The following is an 18123-nucleotide window of genomic DNA, read 5'->3' on the forward strand; positions in this document are numbered from 1 at the left end:
ACAGGACAGTTCATGGTACCAGCAGTGATGACGCTGTGTTACTGCTGGAATAAAAGCACGACTACAGTAAACACATACAGGAGTGTGAAAAAAGTCAATAGACAATAATGACTTCTTCATTTTTTTGGGCATATTTAGTCCCACGTTGTCTTCAAGCGCTCTTTGATATGATGCAGAATTTAGAGTTGACCCGAGGACGGGAAGCTGCCCAGTTCTTGTGGCAGAGCAGCAGCTCCAGACCAGAGCGTTGACATCACCGTACTCCAACATGTCTGCTGTTACTGCAGCCAGACAGCGCTGTCTTTAACTGTCTCTGAGGACTACATTATTCCAGAAGACCTGCTCGTAGCATCAAACTGTAGGTTTCATTACAAAGTTGGTTCAGGCAGCAAATACTTCATCCTCCAGCTCCGGTCGTCTTTGTGAGTGCAGACAGAGCGCTTTGATACCAGAGTTACCTGCACGTCCTGTGATGAAGTTTGATGGACACGACACACTTCAAAGACCAGAGCAGAGCCTCGATGTCAGAGGAAGACTGGTTCCACCTGGTGCTCCCTGAGCAGGTTCTAATCACTGACACCTCACTGGGAGCCCTGATTCTAATCTGATGGATTCTTGCTTTTACCATTTGATAGATCTGCTGTTTCTACTCGATGAAACTTTTGTAATTGCTACGAATGAAGCTGCATATGTCAGTTCTATCTGCAGGCACCGTTTCAGAGGTGATCACATGAGTCCTGCTTGTTGCTGGTGGTGATGACTTGCTGACTGTCTTCTACGCTGTTGGCCTGTTTTTTTGTTTGTTGACCTGCTTCAGTTCTGTTGTTGCTTGTTGTCATGTTTGTGGCTGATGAGTTTCCAAAGAGCAGTGGTGGTTACAACAATGGTGACGTGCTCAGAAGACGTTGTGTGCGGCTCACCGTGGAGTTGGTTGAGTGGATCTTGTGTCATCTTGTTGTGGGCTTTACTGACCAGAGGATGAGGTGTTGGTGATGTTGCTGCTTGGTGTTTCAGAGCAGGGTGTGGTTGTGTGGAGGATGCTGCTCCCACTGCCGCCTTGTTGTTGTCAACAAATAGTCTAAATGATAATGAGGATAACGAACGGATAGGAGAATAAACATATAAATGAATTCATAATGTGGCCGTATTAACGAAGCTCCATGCATCAGCACCTAACATGTTGGTACAAACTGTGCTGAAGCCTGACTCCATGTCACTCAGAGCATCATTCCTCTCTCATCAGTCAGGACTCCTCATCTCCAAACTACAACATTTTCTCATAATTGTCGGATCAGGTTCAGGATTGTTTTGACTAAACCCAACATGAGCCTGGTGATGAGCAGCTTGATGTTGTTCAGCGTAGCTACAAGTGCAAATGTCAAAACAAAAGCAAAGCAGGACGACTGCAGCGCTGCAGCACACCTCAGCCTACCAGGTGGAAACTAAAACACCAGAGACACAGCAGTTTCCCAGTTATCTCAGCGCTGATCCTTTCACTCTTATCCAGTAGTTTTAGATGTTTCGGCTTCATCAGACCTTAATCACTGAGGCAGCGGATCAGAAAAGGCCGACATACAAACCGTGCTGTCACAGTGGTATGGGTTCCTGCTGCAGGAAACACAATGCCGTCATTTGATAAACAGTAAAACCTCATGTCTCTCTTGGGTTCACAGAAGCCAGCCAGCTCAACATCTACGGGGCCCCCATGAGGTGAGCAACAAACAAATCACACAAATTGCAAAGTGATACGATAAATCCTCTCAGTGCAAAAGACTGAAGCAGCTTCCACAGTGACAGCGTTTGGTAGAACAGGGAACATTTAGACTGCTGTCACTCTGCTGCAGTCCTTTCACTTGCTTACTTTTGTTTCCTTCCCTCCACTCCCACAGGAATGTTCGTAAGATGGCGCTGAAGCAGTCGGATTCCTCGAGTCCGGAGTCGGGCTTCAGGAGGTCCAACCCCAGTCCCAACATGAGGCAGAAGAGAGGTGAGAGGTCACTGCAAGTCCAGCTGAACTTGGACTCCAAAACAAGTTTTTTTTTTTCGTTCTGCAAAGTTTAACATCTCTCTTTCTGATGTGGATTATTTGAAAGATGGGAAATGAAGTGTTGACCCTGGAGACAGTCATTCCTGTGGCAACATGCTCTGAAATGAAAAGCAGGCGAGACAGAACCTGTTCACACACATGGACGGGCAAAGAGCAGATGCTGGACGGCCTCCTCACACAGAGATGCCCAGACAGACAGTCTGTTAGATAGCAGATATGATTTCAGATTAACGTGCGTGCATCAGGAATCCAACACTCACTCAAGGTGACGGGGAAGAATCGTCTGCGCTCACCTCCGGGGAGCTACCTGGTCTCTACCTCACATATTTTCTTCTTTCTACATTTATTACCTCTTTCATCACCTTTCTATCTATGTTTCATGTCCAGAACCTTCCTGTCTGTCTCCCTTCTTTAATGTATGTTTGTCGTTTTCCTTCATTATCAAACTCCTCAAAGTTCCATCTAGTTTACTGAAACAGACAACAACAAGAACCAGGTGCCTTTACTGGTCAGGCTGGAGGATGCTGACCATTCTTGATCCTGTGCTTGCTGCCATTTGACCTCAAGCCGTCCACCTTTCTCATGAAGTGTGCCCAGATCGCCTCCTGCTGGACCAAACTCTGAGGAACAGCCAAAGGCGAAAGGCAGGCTCCCATCTTCTCATCTCTATTGTCTTTTCCTGTGATGCTGTGGAAGGTTTTTGACTATGCAGCATTGAATCAGAAAGCAGCAAAGGGTCTTCCAGACCTGAAGAAGGAAGACGGGCAGGAGGAGACGACTCCAGTGTTTGAGTTTTGCACCATATTTGCTGTAAGCAGGAGGAACTCTCCCGAGCTGCCGTATCAAAGATGAACCTACAGCTTGTGAACTCCCTGACGAGCCAGACTCTGGTTAAATTAACTGTTTGCAATCACAACTGTATGAGATAAAGGAGAGGTTTCAGTCCACAGATGCCAGGGCGCCTTTTCAGTCCTCCTCTGCTACTCCAGAGTTTCCCGAGCAGCCCATAGCCCTCAAGGCTCAAGCGTCCCAGTCGGCTCTCCAAGCTCACACAGCCGAGGCGGATCAAACCCACCGCAGAGGAGTGCCGGCGTCGCCTGGAGAATCCAGGAATGTACTGCAGCCAGCTCACACAATTTGTTCCTTCCCAGAAGGGCACAGCGTCCCCCAGAAACCTCCTCTTCTAGCAGGTAGCGAGGGCCCTCCTGGCTTCCTGCCCTGTCTGTTCCCAGGACAGACCTCCTCATCAGAGTCCAGCTCCAGGCTTTGGCCATCCACAGGGTCTCACTGGATTCCCCTGGTGGTAACACCGTAATCGTGTCGGTTCTTAAACAGTTCTCTAAGTCTGCTCATTTCAAATGATCCTCTGCAAAGGAAGCTGCAGAGCTGATGTTCTACCAAATGTTTCACCAGCGTGGCCTCCTCAGACACCTCCTCTGACCGGGGGTCCAGTTCGACTTGAAAAAGACAGAAAAAGAGTCTTGAACAGGACGCTGGAGCTCATGTAGTCTGTATCCAAGCCTTCATCAGACAGCGACATGATGAAAGTGTTCTTCAGCAGGCACACTAGTGTCACAAACACAAACCTTCATCTCTGTAGGTCAAAAAGAGTCGGATGTTTCCTGTATGAGGAGTCGGCAGGAAGTTGTTTCTACACCTTTACTGGGTGGAGGATACGGAGGCTACAGGACAAACGAGTGAATAAACAAAACAGAAAAGTCCATGAATCAAACATCTAAATCCTGTGCTTGTGACTGCTTGATCAGGTCTGAACAGGCCACAGCCTCTAAAATGGAGAGGAACAGACTCATCCAGCTGGTGTAATGTGGACATGCTCTCAGAGTCCGTGTGGGCTGATGGATTAGTCATTTGCAGATCTGCTCTGTTTAAAAAAAAGCAGCAAGCTACAGATATCTAAAGTATTCAGAAAGCGCTGAAGGTGCAGTTTCATCTCTTGGCCTCGTGTTTTGCTCAGAAGTAGTTTTCGGCAGCTGGGTACATGCTCAGTGTCTTTGCTTTCTTCATGTGGTTTCTCTTCGCTCTGCTTCTGCTCTCGCTCTGAATCTGCTTTCGGCACCACGCTCACCTCTGGTCCCAGATGTTGGTGGGAAGGTAAGGTTTCAGGACAGCTGACAGAGAGCCGTGGGTTCTGGTCTGGCCCCTCAGACGGGAAGCTGGCCCTGTTCTAGAAGCAGCCTACCTGTCCACTCCGTCCACTGTCACTCTGTTTATTCCTCCTCCTGTCAGCCCTCCAGCCACTTGTTTGCTTCCTATTCATTCTGTGCTCTCTGTTTTAGCATTCTACTCTGTCTTTCTGCTGCACTCTCCTTTTTTTAAGCCTTTTTTCTTCTTAGGACACCTTCTCCTGCCCTTCCCTCTCAGGCCTTTCTGCCTCCTGACAGTAAAGAGGCTTTATGATTCCAGCGCTGTTGGAGTTTAGCTTCATGATGCTCCTCACTCCTCCACACAGACACTGTCCAGACACTCATCAGCTGCTTCCTGCTGATGATTAGCTCACACACACTCAGACGAACCTCCGTGATGCGTTTGATGAAACAGAAACTGGCTCTAACAGTCACCCAGGCTACAGACTGATGTCCCACAACGAGGTCACTGCGTCCTGACAGCAGACAGACAGACTCAGAAATGGACAGAAGGAGCTGCATTTGTTTCAGAACAGTTTCATTCCAGCTCATGAGGTCAGCTTAACAATCTGAGTGAACAGTTGAATCTCTGACTAATGTCCATGAACGTCAGAGTATCTGAACATTTGTCCCCCTTTGAGGTGATGATGCAGCCCTGACCTGGTAAACGTGTTACCCCGGTGTGACGTGATCATACTCTGAAGTGTCACGTCAGAAGCGTTGGGCTTTCTTGCAGACCATGAATGTTCAGTGAGGTGGAGGTCAGCTGACTGTGGAGGATAACCAAAGCTTTGAAGTGTGTTTGGCCTCATTATCCTCCTTTTCCTCAAAGATGTAAGTAGGAGGGTGGAGCATGTCTCTGAGGAATGCTGCCTCTCCGTGGTCAGGGTGGAGTCAGTTTGTGCAGGTGTAGTCCAGACTAGGCCCCTCTGGACTGACCACCCACTGTGAAGTGCTGGTCTGTTTGCAGCCCACCTGCTGGGTTCACTTGTTTACTCTCCTGAGCAGTGCTTTATTGACTTTCTCCGTCCTTGGAGACCCTACCAGACAGCCTTCTTCTGACTTTGCTGATTGGAATCGTGTGCTTTTCATTTGGTATTTAGCTGCCTTCTGTCTCTCTGTGAACACAACTTGATGTATTGATTTTCTGATGGTGGGATCATCTTTAGTCTGCCTCATCCTGCTTTGGATGCAACGATTCAGTTTCCACCAAGTGTTTCTGAGCACCACGCGCTGCCCCTTAAGGACTGATTAGACTCCGATGCAGACACCCACCGACGCTGCTGTTATGCTGCTTTTCTAGCTCTGGAGAGTCTCCTTTAGAGACTGTTGGATAAATGTGCAGTAGGTTGTGTCTATGTATTCTGTACATTCACTTTACTGCCAGGCGTTCGCTCTATAGTCCTTGGAGCGCAGTTAGTGCTGCACGACACAAATTCTGGGCCCTGACCCCTCAGAAAGCTTCAGTCCAGCTATGAGTTGATGTGAAAGCCCATCTTGGCTGAGAACAGTGTCCTTCTTCAGACGCTCCCACTTGATGCCATGCTGGTAACTTGACTCATAGCCATGTCTATCGCAGGTGAACGAGGGCTACAGGTGGATTTACTTCGACAAGAGACAGACGGTGAAACTAGACAACAAACTAGAGTGGAAGTGTTTCCCAACACTGAGCTGGAACGAAACGACTGCCCGTAAATTAGAAAAATAACTTCATTTGAGCACTTGATAAAAATGTCTGTAGTATTTTTTTGTCGTAAATGACTGCACTGTGTCTGAACACACGATGGGCCAACAGTTTGAACAGGACGGACTCACATGCACCAACACCAGAACACCAGTACATCTGTTGGTCTTATTGTTGTTGAATGAAGCACGTGTTCCTTGTTGTGTTGTATCTCAGAGGATGAAGTGCCTCCTCTACAGGTGTCATGAAGCTAACAATGTCCAGGTACTTACTTTTCACAGATGCAATGAGCAGCCAGTTGTTTGTGTCAAAACACCAAACACACTAACCTGACGTGAAATAATGTGTTTTGTACTGAAACTCATGTCGTTCTTAACATTTCCAAGCACCATCCAGGACTCCTCTGACCTCCTTTCCCTGCTGTACTAACTTCTGCTTCCTGTTGCTTTGCCACTCAGTCGATGCTTCAGTCAACCAATCAGGCCGCTCGGCTGTTAATGCCAGGAAGCATTTCACCTTGCAAGGACTTTCCAAACGGAGGTCCCTTCCAGCAGGTAACAGCAACACATCAAGTGCTCCCCTTTGCCCCCTTCATCATCATCATCATCATCCTCATCATCCTCATCATCATCATCATCACCACCGGCGTCTTGTCAACCTTGTCAGCTTTATGTTCTCATAGTCTTCATCATAATGATAGCTACCATCATCCTAAGCGGCAGCAGCGTCTACCCTGTGGCTTTTCTTTTTAGTTGGATCTTCCCTCTCCACTCAGGTCGGCTGCTGTTGTGCTTTTCTTTCTCCTTCCTCCAACGTTTCAGTCAGTGTGTACCTCCTGGTTGTCGGGCAGATCTCTGCGTGTTCACAGTGTGTCAACATAACAAAGGCCACGTCTCCATCCTTTCCTCTTCCTCTGCTTTTATCTGTCTGTGTCACTATCTTTTGCTCCTGCCTGCACTGCGACAACTAGACTGTGATTTTGGGAAGAATGGCTGAAGAGGCAGGATTTGAAGACAGGCAGACAGCAGGTGATGGGCAGATGAAGAGAGAGATTTCTGACACTGTGGCTCGGCTAAAGTCTGGTGCAGCACCCAACTAAATGTCACCCTCCAGTATCCGAGCCCTGCTGGCATTTTGAAGCATATTAACATTTTTGGAGGAGACTGCAGGTTGGTTCTAGGTTCTGCTTACTGTGTCACAGCGGTCCGGCCCAGATGACTCTGAGTTGGGGAGCAAAGCCTTTATTGTCGGGTGTTTTTGCCTTTATTGTGAAGCGTCCTGCAGCAGATGGTTCCCGGCCAGGATTCAAACCAGCTATTGGTTGCTAAAGGCGTATGTGCCCATGCAGTATGTGTCCAAACCTCTCAGCCACCAGCTGAGCAGTTCTACTCACAGGTTTGGCAGCCAGTTCAACCCTCTGTCTGTCATTTACAGTGAAGTCAGTAGGTAGCAGGTGTCCAGCAAGTCCGTTGACAGAAGACGTCCTTTAAGACGAGTGGAAGCGACTGTTTGTGTTGCTGCGGCGTTGCATCAGGTGATGAGACATCGGTGCTGAAAGTCACATTTATTGAACTAGTGATGACGAACGGCGATCCGTGTGGGACCTTGTCCTTTGTCCCGGCTTTATTAATGGCGACAGTCTTCTGTTGACGTCACTGAGCACATGTAGAGAGTCAGTAATGAAAACCCCTCTGAACAGGTCCTTTGCTTGGGGTTTCCTTTCTTGCTCCCATCAGACCAGCTGTTGTCACATGACCATAACCTTCATGTTCAGTTGTCATGCAGAGTTATTATTGCATGACCAAAGCAAACCCCCTCCACTGAGAGAGGTCCTGAAAGGTGGTAGAAAGCTGTGGGTGGACTCTGGATTCTGGTCATAGTTTGTCTTCATTTCTGTCATCATCATCATTGTTGTTATTGATGAGTCATGAATAATTCTTGTTATCAGGAGCTAAACGTCATGTCTTGGTGTTTAGAATATTAAACTACTGACTTCTTCTCTTCTGTTATATGCTGACCAGTCGTCTTGTCTTTTCTTTCTGCTTAATGCTGTATTTCTACGTCCGTCCTCCACTGCTTCCCTCACTTTGCCGTTTCCATCTTCTCCTCCTCGTTCCTCCTCATGCCTCTTCCTGCTCCCTGAACCCTCTTCTGCTCCTAGAACCTGCTACTAAGGAGGCAGAGGTTCCCCGCCGCTTCTCCCTCACCTCCTCTCTCGCCTCCTCTTCCTCCTCCTCCTCCTTCGCCACGCGACGCACAAAAGGTACCTAATTATTCTGAGCCTCCATGTTTTGCTTTTCATGCTTTCTTGCTCTTTGCAATCTGTTTTTTTTCTTTCATTCTGTTCGTATTGGCTGCTCAGCCACAGCTAGCTGATGAATGTAGCCACACAGTCCAACAGGTAGAAGCTCACTACAGAGCTGAATGAAAAACGCATTATACACTTAGAAATACAGTAAAATGTGTGTTCTGGGAGCTCTTTTAGGAACAAACCTGTACCAGAACAGATAATTGAACATTTTGCTTTTTTTAAAAAAAATATCTGGGCAACGTCCTCTGTTGCTGTTGTCCGTCGATGTAAACTAGCCACACCTGAGTTTACCTGTTCAGGACTTCCATGTTTCCATGTGCAGAAGGTGTTTCAGGGTCCTCGACAACAGGCCTGTATGTGTTGTGTATGATATTGTGTAGTATTTCTTGGACTCACATATCTGCAGAGATATGAGTTAATGTCCGTTTTCCACCAGCATACAGTAAATAATGAGAATAATAGAAGCGTCCTGGTCATGACACTGTACTGTGCAGGAGTTTAAAATTCAAACATTAGGCTAAATTATCATGCAAATACAATAATTATCCTTCACCTGGCAAGTTGATGTCAACGTTAAAATCTTTTTTATTCAGCTAAAGACACAATTTCCTGTGAAACATGAGAGAACATCACCTTTATGCCTCCCTGACTGTCACCTCTATCGCCTCACGGTGACACTGATGACTTTAATCCACAACTCACATCAGCTGCTTGCTCACTTTTCTCCGTTAACTACAAATACAGACACGTTCTGCACCTTTCCTTGTTGAATTACCTTCCAAATAATCATCTGCTCAGAGAGAAGTGCATTTATAACATCAGTTTTCAGGACAAACAGCACATTAACTGGTCATCCCTTAGCTTGGAGGCTGTTGTTCATCCCCTGCTGTGTACGTAGACTGAGAGCCAAGCTGGAGTTTATTTACGCCGTGTTTTGGAGCACACGCTGGCTCAGCTGTCAGTCACGCGTGTGCACCACAATCTGATCATATCAAAAGGTTCATTCTGAGTTGGAAGAATGTGTTAATGCCAGCGGGCTGTTTTTCAGCAAACGCTTTGCTATTTCATACAAAACACAGTCAGACTGAACCGGTGGTGACAGATTGCGAGCACATATACGTACGCCACATGCATACGCAGGCGTAGCGCGTGGGGACGGATATTTCCATTTCCTATTAGCGTCGCGATGCAGTCCTCGCCTCACACTGATGTCTGCACCGCGTCGAGGAAGCCGAGCGTCGACTGAGAATGAAAACGATGGAGCCCAAAAAGTTGCAAATGAGCCGACATACATATTCTTTCTTTTTTTAAAGCGCGGTGAGGAAATAAGAGTTGTGATAAGCTGACATTTGGAACGTAGGGTGACATTAAAAGTAGCAGCAGAAGTTCAATTTAGTGTGAATACAGATGAGACGCTGATTATCATCCAGGCAGCGGCTGGAAAAGAGTCCAGAAGGAAACTTTTAACTGTTTTCAGGCAGTTTCGGTCAGTTTTCTGCTTTTCTTGCTTCCTTTTTCCTCATCGTGCTGCCGAGGACGTTTAAATAACTTCCAGCTGATCAGGGCGCTGCTGGTTTCACATCCGTCAAATCACATCCACAGACTGAGCTACTAAAACGATAATTAGTCAAAGGATGCTTTTTGTAGCATGGGCCTTGTTTTTGTAGATTCTTCATTGTTCTCAACAGCAATGAAAACGTTTTATTTACAACGTAAACGGGCCTTTTTCTCAGGACATGAGAAACGCAGGTGTAAACAGTCAAACAGGCGCTTTAGTGTCTCAGACAGAACAGAGCCGTGATTAATGCTGGTGGCGACACTTCAAGTCAGAATGTCTGCGTTGAAAAAGACAAACTGCTGAAATCTGAGTAAACTGCTGGAATTATCTAAACATCCATCACACTTTACAGCCCGACTTCTGAGCTCAGCTTTGATCCGTTAAATTGTCCTGAATTGTGTGCGCTCACTTCTGAACAAGCTCTCACACATACATACATATGTGTGTGTATATATCATATATATATATATATATATAAAGGCTGTACTTAGATATGTGAAGAGCACTTCCTGCGCTGCCGCTGTGTGAGTTTCATGCTGTCATTTAAAGGAGAAGCTCCAGTTTGCACAACGTTAAACACACAGAAGCAGATGTTAAACCTGGAACTGTCAAATTAAAAGCATGTTAATTTTACATTTGTATGTACAAAAAATATACAATAAGTTCAAACCCAAATGTAATTCTGATCCATTGTCATTTTTAAAGGCAAACATTTACACAACTTTTCACAGAGTGGATCTCAGACATCATGTTTTAAATTAACACGAGTCATAATCTTGTCATTGTTTGCTTTATTTTAGACCTTCTCAGACCCAATGAATCAGTTCTGGCAGCACCAGTTTTATATTCTATCAAATAATAATAACCCTCAATATAATCAATAACTAATAATTGAACAATTATAATTTTAAAGTCATTGAGATCGCTAAGACAGCTGACAACACAGCAGCTTGTTTCCTTTAAAAACTAGCCGTGGAAGGTTTAGGGTCCGGTTCTGTCAATGACAGTGTGTCAGCGGTCCAACAGAGTCGTCACACTTGCATATAGAAACTCCATCATGTCTGAAATGGGTTTTAATCTACAGGCGTGTTTGAAGCTGCTGTGTGCTGTCCTTCCTCCTAGCTGGTTTCTAACTCGGCCCGGTTGTTGTTTCCCGTCCAGGTCCACTCTCTGCCAGCATAAAGAGCAAACGGCATGAGATTAAGAGCGATCCCACTCCGTTCGGTTACGAAGGTACAAACACGTCACTGTTTGGTTCAGTGGGCACAACATGTCTGTGACTGTTTAAATATTCTTTTTTATTTTGACTTGTGGATGATCCGTGTCACTTCCCATGTGTGTGATTGCTGCCTGCTCCGTCGGCTTGTGTTGTGATGTTCCACTGCATGAGCATCAGACTTCTGTGTTGTAGTGTGATGAGGAGTTTGTTGGGTTTTTATTTCGTCTTGTTGGCTCGTTGAGTGCTGCATGAGTAGATAGACTGGATTTGATCGATCAACCACTTTGTACATCTTTGCTTGTGGCTTGCGATTGCTGTGAATCAACTGTCATCTCCAGACTGGTATAAAGCGTTTGGCTTCCCTCCAGATACTTTGCGTGGCGCTATGGCTACAGCGGGGAAACGTCAGAGCATGACTAGCAGCACTACCCCCGCTGCTGGTGGCACCATCGCCGTCCCTAGATCCACCTCCCAACCAGGTAACTGCAGGAGAACCCTCCGCTCAAGTGTTGGAACTGATTCCTCCAGTTTTTGAGGGAATTTACTTTGTTTGGTTAGAACTCGTATCCGGCAAACTTTTATTAGCAACATGTCCTCACACCTAAAGGACAGAATGCGTCAGAATATATATATATATATATATATATATATATATATATACGAGGTGTCAGAAAGGTTCCAGGACTGGTGTCACAAAAGATATATTTCAAACTAAAAACTAGTACTTTTCCCCTTCAGACCATCAACCAGCTCGTCTACAGAGATCCTGCAGCGTTTGCTTCGTCCAGAAGAGGCAGAGTTGTGTCAGGACCAGTGGAGGCTGCGTCACCATGACAACCTGCTCACAGCGCCCTGAGCATCCCACAGCTCCTGGCTGAGAAGAACATCTCCTCCCTACTCACCCCACCTGGCTCCGTGGGGCTGGTTCCTCTTCCCCAAGCTCAAGGGGGTCATCAAGGAGACCCGTTATGAAGACGTGGACGACATCAAGATGGCTGTGAGGACGGAGCTGAGAGGATCCTGAAGAATCCTTCCAGGAGTGCATGGCGGCGTGAAGAGAAGGCTGGAGGAGGGTGGTAGACTCCAGGAGGGTTACTGGGAAGGAGAACACTGGTAGTTTGGGTTTGTAATCTATCTTTTGTGACACCAGTCCTGGAACTTTTCTGACCCACCTCGTCCATGTATAAAGTAACAGGAGTGACACAGTCTGTGTTCAAAGGTTTTCAGTGGATGGTTAGTTTGGGAAAGTGACCAGCTTGGTTGGGTCTAGGAAAGGTCACGGTGCACAGACCTGCACATCTGCAGCAACCTTGTCCTTCATGTTTTCCATTTTATTTTAAATGAGCCACTGGGACAAGTTCAGAGACTGTAAGCAGCCGTTCCTTTAACCCTCTGAGTGCTGAAGCCCACTGCTGTCTGAAAAGCACGGGATAGTTCTTTTTAACAAATCACCAAATGAAACCATTTATCAGCCTGAAACTGTGAAGGCAGAGGGAGAACTTCTGAATGGTCCTTGAACTCCTCATTGTGGCTCCATCAGGAAAAATAAGTCTCCAGTGACAGAAAGGTGACACGAGCGATACCAGCCTGAGTCCAGAGGGTTAAACCGTCGATGAGGGTTTCTCTGCTGAGGTCGGGCTGCTGTTGGCTTTTTTCATTCTTTAATTTTTCTGATGTGAAAACTTCATCTGCTTTCCGCTAAATGCTCGTTTCTCAGGTCAGACTGATCTTAAATAAATTGCATACAGAAACACAGCTGGAATGCAATCTGTTTCTCATCACGTTTCTCTTTTAAAGCCTTATTCCATCAAACAGCTGCTAACAGCTCGTGTACCACCGTCCAGGTGTGCTGCTGGAATAAGTCCTCACAGCTAATCTGTGGCTGAATAACTGCTGCAAACCTAATCCTAAAGCTGCTGTTTACATTTTGGGCAACTAAAACTCATAAGGTAAAGGAAAGGGGCTTCAAGTTAATGATAAATGGACGCTGGTTGTTGTTCTAAAGATGTGACACTATAAACCAGTCATGTCTGCTGGTTCTGGTGCTGGTGGGACCACAGGTTCTGGGAGCTTCTTCCTGGTGCCCTCTGCTCGCTGCTCTGTGCCTAAAGTCTGACTGAGACTCCACCGTTGACTGCATAAAGACACACACTCCTCTTTCTAATCGAAGAAAACCCTGGACGTGAAAACAGCATTTAAATCTTAACATTTCGATTCACTATTAAATTTATATTTATTGCTTTTTTACATCAGAGATTGTTCTGCATACTTTCATCATGTGAGTAACTTGGCTTTAGGCTTTGACTCTTGCAGACAGACGAGTTCCTGGACCGCAGCATGACGGAGCGCCGCCACCTGCCTTGTTTCCGAGCACATCTTGTTGGTTGATAACGTGTTTTGCTGCCCCTCAGGATGGACCCAGCGGCGGCTCCTCTCCATGGACACGGAGGACTTTGAGACGATTCCCTCCAGTGGTGAGGAATCCTCCAACTCTTCAGAAGACGAAGGCAACAACAAAAACGTAGGTAGCACTCAGAGCTCACACGGTGACGTGAAGCTTTCTGAATGCATTTAAATGTGAAACTACACGAGTTCAGCATCATTTGACACGATCAGACCTCGGCCCGACCCATTCAGGCCCAGTTGTGTCATGTCAGCTTTCACATAAATCATCACGTTTCTTGCTCACCAACCATCCCCAGACGCTCATCTCTCATTTCCTCTGCGCTCATCCTTCACTGCTCCCGCCTTTCCACTAAATCCCCTCTCAGTGCCCCAGAAGGAGGAGCCCTCTGCTGCTTCATTATTTCCCATGAACTCGTGTCTCGTTAGCAACAGGCACTGACCACTGACTTAGAAATGACGGAGACATGGAGAGAGGACGAGGACTGAACTGCTGGATGGGGGCCTTTCTAGGGCCGTGATGATCAGTGTGGTGGCAGCAGAAAGCCACACAGGCTGCTGCTGGAACACACTGTCTAAAGGGATCTACATTTAATGTTGATCAGGTGTCAAAAAAAAAAAGTGAGTCCCACCTGTGGACATTTAAACACTACGTTTATTTCTTGTCATAATAATTAAAAGTTTTCTTTTAAATGTAAGTCTTCAGGGCTGCAGGTGTCTTGGTGGTTAGCACCGTTAGCACCGTTAGCGCCTCACAGCTAGAAGGTTGCCAGTTCACGTCCCAGTGAGGACACCCAGGATCTTCCTGCGTGGAGTCTCCATGTTCTCCCCGTGCAGCGTGGGTTCTCTCCGGGTTCTCCGGCTTCCTCCCACAGTCCAGAAACATGCTGAGGTTAATTGGTGATTGTAAATTGTCCGTAGGTGTGAATGTGAGTGTGCTTGGTTGTCTGTCTCTAAGTGTAGCCCTGTGATAGACTGGTTACCTGTCCAGGTGAACCTGCCTTCACCCTGAGTCAGCTGGGATAGGCTCCGCCCCCCATGACCCTAGTGAGGATGAAGGTGTAGAGATGATGGATGTGTTTTCCATTCATCGCGGTACATTGGATGCCTTCTCTGCTGCAGCTGGATTTGACCTCAGCTCAGCAATTTTCAGTCATTGGCCAAAGTGCATCTCCTTTAATTTTATCCTGTAATATTTGGCTATCAGAGGAAGCAGTATCTCGTTTTGGTTTTGAAACTGGCTAAATGAAATGAACTCGTTCCTCTCCGCAGGGTGACAACAGCCGATTCCGGGTGCAGCTGACCTACGAGTCCCGTGAAGCGAAGGACCTCTCTCTGGAGACGGGCGACCTGGTCCAGTTCCTGGAGGAGGCAGAGAATGGAAACTGGTGAGTTTCCGTCGGCTCCACAATGGTTTTGTTGCAGCTCCCCCATGTTTAGCTTCTTTTTTATTCCTTATCTTGCTGAGTAAAAGTGAGGAAGCTGGCCAGCCTGTTCCCGGTACAGGAACAAATGTTTCACAGCAAAAATAGTTGGTCAGACTTTGCAGAAGCTTCCCGTCACTTCCCACCTTCTGAGTCCGCTGACATTCTTCAGTCGGATTTTGTCTTCATCACTCACCAACTTTCCAGAGACCGTTCTGTTTCCCACCAGCAGAGGCGAGCTGTCGTTTCCAAAGAAAGTAAAGGCCACGAGTTTTCAAAGTCAGCACCTGGTGAAGTGATGGCCGCCTCGCTGACATCCATCAGCAGCCTTATCAACCACCTCCAGCTGTGTTATGGTTATTTTCTTCTGTGGAATAACTCAATGGGCCATATTGGTGTCAATATTTCACCAGAAACCTGCTCAAATTACCCTAATGGCGCTGGATACTGCCGCCGCGCTGCTATTTAGAGTGCGCTAATCATCCGGCTATCAGCTCGCTGAGGAATCGTATCGTCGTGTCCTGTTCTTCATACGTATTTGACACTTAAATGATGCAGTCGATGGAAGCAGGCTTTTGTGCCAACACAACTCTATGGAACTGGGTTTTAACTGAAATTACCAAAGCTCACATTCCTTCATAAATTGTGACGCTGAGGCTTTGTGTCGCCCTCAGCGATATGTTTTCAGAACACCGTCTGTCTGAGGACCTGCCAGGGCCGCTCGCTGCTGCACGATAACAGGAAATGTCACGGCGCAAAACGACAACAGATTATGTGAACTTAGATTAATTTGTGAAGCTCGAGATGTGCAAACTCATTTGCATCTATGTCAGATTTCAGAATGTGGAGGTGATCAGTGAAGTCTCCCTAAAGTTTGACAAGAACAAGCCTTACTCAGCAGCCTCCTTGGAGAAGCAGCTGATCCTCCAGACAAAGCGCTGGTGTTCAGATTAATCTTTACCCAACAAAGACAAGTTGTGCCGCCTGGATCTATTGTTTTTTTCTTCACATTTGAGGGAGATTCTTGTCTCTGAGACTCGACTGAACTCCTCCAGGCACCTCCTGGATGCTGTTGTTTTAAAGTGAGCGCTGCCATCGGTCCATGTCCTCTGTATCGTCTGTAGCTCAACTGCCTTAGATTATATGAATTTAAACTAGTTAGAACCCTAAATGTTTTACCTTTAACAAACCACAGCTGTGCACTAGAAAGCTGGGACTTCATCACTAGTTCCACTTTTCCTCTCTCCACTTTTTTCTCTTTGGCAAGTATACACAAACATCGTTGTCCATCTCTCTCTCGCTCGTCTTCCAGTGTGATCGACACCAACTCGGTTTCTTGCTCTCCAGCGGTGCAGCGTTTTAAACAGAGTATTCCTGTTTGTGAGCGGCGAACGTTTGGCTCTTTGTGTCCAGCCAGGTCGTTGGTTTGCAATCACTCGGCAGCCTAAAGTGCAAAATACGAGGAGTCCTAAAGAAACGCTACACAATAAAGCTGCACGGACTGGTCGACATTTCAACCCTGAATTACAAACAGGTTCACTGTGAGAGCTCCTTTCAACAGCTCTTCTTGCAGTTTTAGCTAAAGTTGACTGGAATTCAACCAACATGCACTAATATGTGCTTCCTGTGCACACTCTCCACCTCTCTACTGAGTCTCATGAAGCTCTGCTCGGTAGCTGTTTGGTTTTAGTGAACAGTCACACAGACAGACTCGTTCACAGCATCATGCTGTGGATGGCAGCATTCAGCATCAGTCCACATACCTGCATTACACGTCTACACTAAGCTTTTCATTGAAAGTATATGTTATGCAAAAAAAGAAGAAAAGGTGTTGAAAAGAGTATAAATGTGATCAGTATATAATCTGGTGTCATAGCTGCATCCTGCATGCGTTCATCCCGTCCAGCAGTCTGCCCACGGTGTGCCTTCATCCAGCACAATGCCTGCCAGGCTGCAGCGCCGCGACCTTGAAGCGCATAAACAGATATAGAAAATAAATGGAGGGACTTTACATAATGTAAAATCGTAATATAATGCTATGCAACAACACGATAAATTGCAGTCTCAGATATTCAGCAGAATCTATCCTCTCTATCAAAATAAAAACAGCCGTAAGCTTTCAGAGGTTTGCTGCAGAGCTGCCGTGTTGTCTTGCGTTAGACTCTGATGTGGTTTTGCATGAGCCTTCCCTCCTCCACTGCTAACTGTAGTCATTAATTGCCGCTGCCTCCCTGGTTAAAAGTCTTAAGTTTGGTCCCCATTAATCAACCAGGCCCAAGAAAAGGAAACGAGACGAGTCCAACAGCTGCTCCTCTGCTGCCCCGTCCTCGCTCTGCCAGGATTAAAGGCTCAGTGTGACTCGTAAGGAATTAAAATTTCATTGACTGTAACTTTACTCTGATGAAGCAGCGGGAGACAACAAAACGTGCGACTAATGGCCTCTTGCCAAATCAAGGGAGGCAGCTGAAAACACAACGGCTTCAGATGAATATTAAATCAGTTTCATTTAGCAAACCACCAGCCTGACAGGAAAACAGCAGCTCCTGCTTCTATGGAGGAACCGGCCTCTGGAGTTGAGCTGAGAGGATGTTTTGGGCTCATACAAGCTCCCTGCTTTTGGAAGTGACTAATACTCTGTTAGATAAAAGCTCGACTTGCTTTGAACGTGCTCATTTTTCATCAGCTCATGCATATTTCAGCGCTTAACACCATCTCCTGTTGTCTTCATCTATGGGTTTTTGCCGCTAAAAGGTCTCACTCACTCATACTTGTCTCTCCTCCACACTTGAGAATAATGAAGAATTCATAAGTCTTCCCTTTTCTTCAGCTTTATTTCTTTATTTTTTTGTTGGATCTATTTTAATGTGCTGCCGTGTTGAGCAGAACTGATGAGCTGCCGTGTGTGTCGTGTTCACCCTGATGTCTGCTGTATGCATGGATGAAGTTTGTTTCTGTTCGGTTTTATTGATATAGCACCAAATCATAGCACAGGTCACCTCCGGGCACTTCCCATCCTCAGGTCAATTCTGTACATTATTATATGTTATATTTATAACCTCAAATTTAACCACATTGTCCATCTGAAGACCCATTAGTGTCCAAGCTTTAACTTCCTGCTGATGTCTGGAGATGTTGCTTCAGTATCTCCACATCATGTTCTTTCCTCATGATGCCATCTATTGTGTGAAGGTCACCAGTCCCTCCACAGCATGATGCTGCCACCCCCGTGCTCCACAGCTGGGATGGTGTTCTCAGGCTTCCAGCTTCCTCCTTTTTCCTCCAGATGTACCGATGGTCATTGAGGCCAAACAGTTCAGGTTTAGTTCCATCAGA

The 18123-nt window shown here is 46.4% G+C and overlaps 1 protein-coding gene across 1 annotated transcript in view; it reads left to right on the forward strand.

Moving 5' to 3' along the window:
• The window catches only part of mcf2l2 (MCF.2 cell line derived transforming sequence-like 2), a 93432-nt gene that overhangs the window by 62285 nt on the left and 13024 nt on the right, over positions 1-18123 (forward strand). The window contains exons 26-32 of the mRNA XM_008279299.1: positions 1674-1710; positions 1890-1987; positions 8037-8138; positions 10906-10977; positions 11332-11442; positions 13375-13484; positions 14639-14754. Coding sequence (XP_008277521.1) covers positions 1674-1710; positions 1890-1987; positions 8037-8138; positions 10906-10977; positions 11332-11442; positions 13375-13484; positions 14639-14754 — 646 coding nt within the window. The remainder of the gene's footprint in view (positions 1-1673; positions 1711-1889; positions 1988-8036; positions 8139-10905; positions 10978-11331; positions 11443-13374; positions 13485-14638; positions 14755-18123) is intronic.

The sequence above is a fragment of the Stegastes partitus genome, unplaced genomic scaffold, assembly GCF_000690725.1.
Source record: "Stegastes partitus isolate 25-593 unplaced genomic scaffold, Stegastes_partitus-1.0.2 Scaffold153, whole genome shotgun sequence".
Taxonomy (NCBI): Eukaryota; Metazoa; Chordata; class Actinopteri; family Pomacentridae; genus Stegastes; species Stegastes partitus.